Source organism: Aplysia californica, unplaced genomic scaffold (genome assembly GCF_000002075.1).
Source record: "Aplysia californica isolate F4 #8 unplaced genomic scaffold, AplCal3.0 scaffold00110, whole genome shotgun sequence".
NCBI lineage: Eukaryota > Metazoa > Mollusca > Gastropoda > Aplysiida > Aplysiidae > Aplysia > Aplysia californica.
Genome location: NW_004797380.1, coordinates 31,221 through 33,520, shown reverse-complemented (window position 1 = coordinate 33,520; position 2,300 = coordinate 31,221). Strand labels below are relative to the sequence as shown.

General features: G+C 43.7%; 1 protein-coding gene across 3 annotated transcripts in view; it reads right to left on the bottom strand.

Annotated features, from left to right (window-relative positions):
- LOC101850639 (transient receptor potential cation channel subfamily M member 1) overlaps nucleotides 1–1,929 on the bottom strand; it is a 52,746-nt gene extending 50,817 nt beyond the window's left edge. The window contains exon 1 of one of the 3 annotated variants that reach the window (XM_035969049.1): nucleotides 406–1,929. In XM_035969049.1, the coding sequence (XP_035824942.1) occupies nucleotides 406–576 (171 nt within the window). In that variant the 5' untranslated portion in view covers nucleotides 577–1,929. The remainder of the gene's footprint in view (nucleotides 1–405) is intronic. The other 2 variants (XM_013080997.2, XM_035969050.1) reach the window with 2 other exon arrangements.
- Nucleotides 1,930–2,300: the final 371 nt, after the last annotated feature.

The following is a 2,300-nucleotide window of genomic DNA, read 5'->3' as shown; positions in this document are numbered from 1 at the left end:
GGGGGGACGAGGGGAGGGGGGTGGATGAAATTAATTTGACTTGCAAAACAAAAATTCAACCATCTTATCATTGTTATAATACATTAATTCACGGAACACTCCTTTCTCGGAATTAAATTAGAAAAGCTGACTCAGAAATATGGAAAACCGTACAACTTTGAATAGAACCCACGAAAAATAATAAGAGAAGAGCAAAAAATATGTCGGGTTTATTTTTTGCAAAAAGAAATGGGAGGCAGTCGTATCAATTCCTTAACAAACAGAATACAATTACAATCGATACGAGAACCACTGTTTTCGGAGGAAGATGGGGGACTATATAGGAGTAAACGGAGACTTCCCTACTTCGCCTCAGATTAACGCCATGCCAGAACATTATACAGGCCGCGAGCAGACCAAACTTACCTCCCCCTCTGACTTCTGACGTAACAGCGATTTGCGGAGATGTGTCAGGTCCTCGATGATGGAGGCCAGGGAGGTCCTGGAACGCCTCCGGTCGTCCCTCGCCGGGTCCTCCACGCGCAACATGCTCAGGCTAGCGTAGCCCTCCACTTTGCAGGTGCCGAGTATCCTCATCCATGCGCCGTTTGGCACGCGCTCATCCCAGCACACAATTCACACCCATGCCAGTGTAGGCGGGGTGGAGAGCCGGGGAAAGGTCGCGGGGTTAGTAGAGGGTAAATTCGGCGTCACGCCACTCAAGTGAGTCCCCCGCCCCGAGGGCATTTCATATCAGAACCCAAGTGTTGAAAAATGGTGAGCAATTGCAGGGCATAACAATTTTTTTCCGACGTCAGTGGTAATTCCGAGGTAGAAAACTTCTCTCATCCGTTGTCAAAAGCCACACCTGACAGCAGAAACTCCCTCGTCAGTGGTCGATCGAAAATGTCGAACAGAAAACTCGCCAGGGAGCTGTTGATGGTAAATCCCGCGAAAAACAACGCTTGCCAGAGGGAAAAATTAACTACGACGTAAAAAAAAGACTTGCCTGCCAGCAGTCAATCGTCGTCCATGAGACACAATGTAATCCGGTAGCCAATACGCCAGTACTTCTATGAGAAACACAACTCCATGCCTCGTATCGCATCACTCCTGAGCGCAATCTGATCCCAGTTTCGACACTCACTCCTCATACTGAATCCGCGTCACAGAAAGGTTCACAATTGATCCTTTCCGACTGAAAGCTTTTCTTGCGGTTAACTTCCTCTTCGACTGTTTAGCCCTGTTTTGTTTAGCACGGTTGTACAAACCTAAGTAAAACGTTCTACCAGATAAAAGTAAAGTTAAGTTAACTAAGTATATAAAATTCTCCACTGCTCTTTTCCTTCTATGAACGTATACCCATTTTATTACACAGCTCTTTCTGTAATAACGAGCAGCGCGGTATCAGTCCACACAACGTCTTCCACAAACAGAAAACTGAAGGATTCCAATCAATATAACAATTCTTGAAGATATCAATACTCATAAAAGACTGCACGCATGAACTGAAGTAGATCCACGGTGGCTTTGATCACAAAGCGCTTCGCCCATTATGAAAATACAAGAGCTCTTTTTAAAGCAGTTGGCTTCATTCTGAAATCTCCCACGCACATTTTATTCGACGCGCACCTATTGGAGTTACTTCCATCGAACTGATCAAAGCTGTGAGTTCTGTTGTATCGATTTCCCATTAATTCGTATGAACCACAGTGCGCATGAGCCAAAATAAATAACCAACTGTGATTCTAGACGAACATGTAATCATCTTGGCAGCTCCCTCACAAAGGTCTACAGTTTACCCTCCCAATGTTAATGAAAATTTTAAAAAAACATGTAAGGTAAGTGTAAGCGGCGCAACAGTGGTCGGTGATTCGCTGCTGTCCATTATCTCCACCACTTCCATTCAACCCCTGAGCCCAGAGACAAAAGTATGATATTTCATCAGACAATACAACCCAACATCTCCAGACAATTCGCTCTAGCCTCAGGTTCATACTACTATGGTGAAAAAATAGGGTTTAAAACGGAAAAAAATTGCAACGGGAAATGAAAAAAAAATTAAACATTCTCTTATGATTGATGAATGAAACCACTCAGGGCTATACTTCACTTCTCGCTTCGGACCCGATCGATGAAACTTCATGGCCTCCAACATAAAAACCGTGAATAATAATAGTGGATGACTGCGATGTTTCCAAACTCTCTGCAAAGCAGACCACAAAACTAAACAGGATCCAATATGACAAGACACATTACTCACAATTTACAATGTCTACACATGTGCATTCAGTTTCATGATAAGACTCTATACCCACACA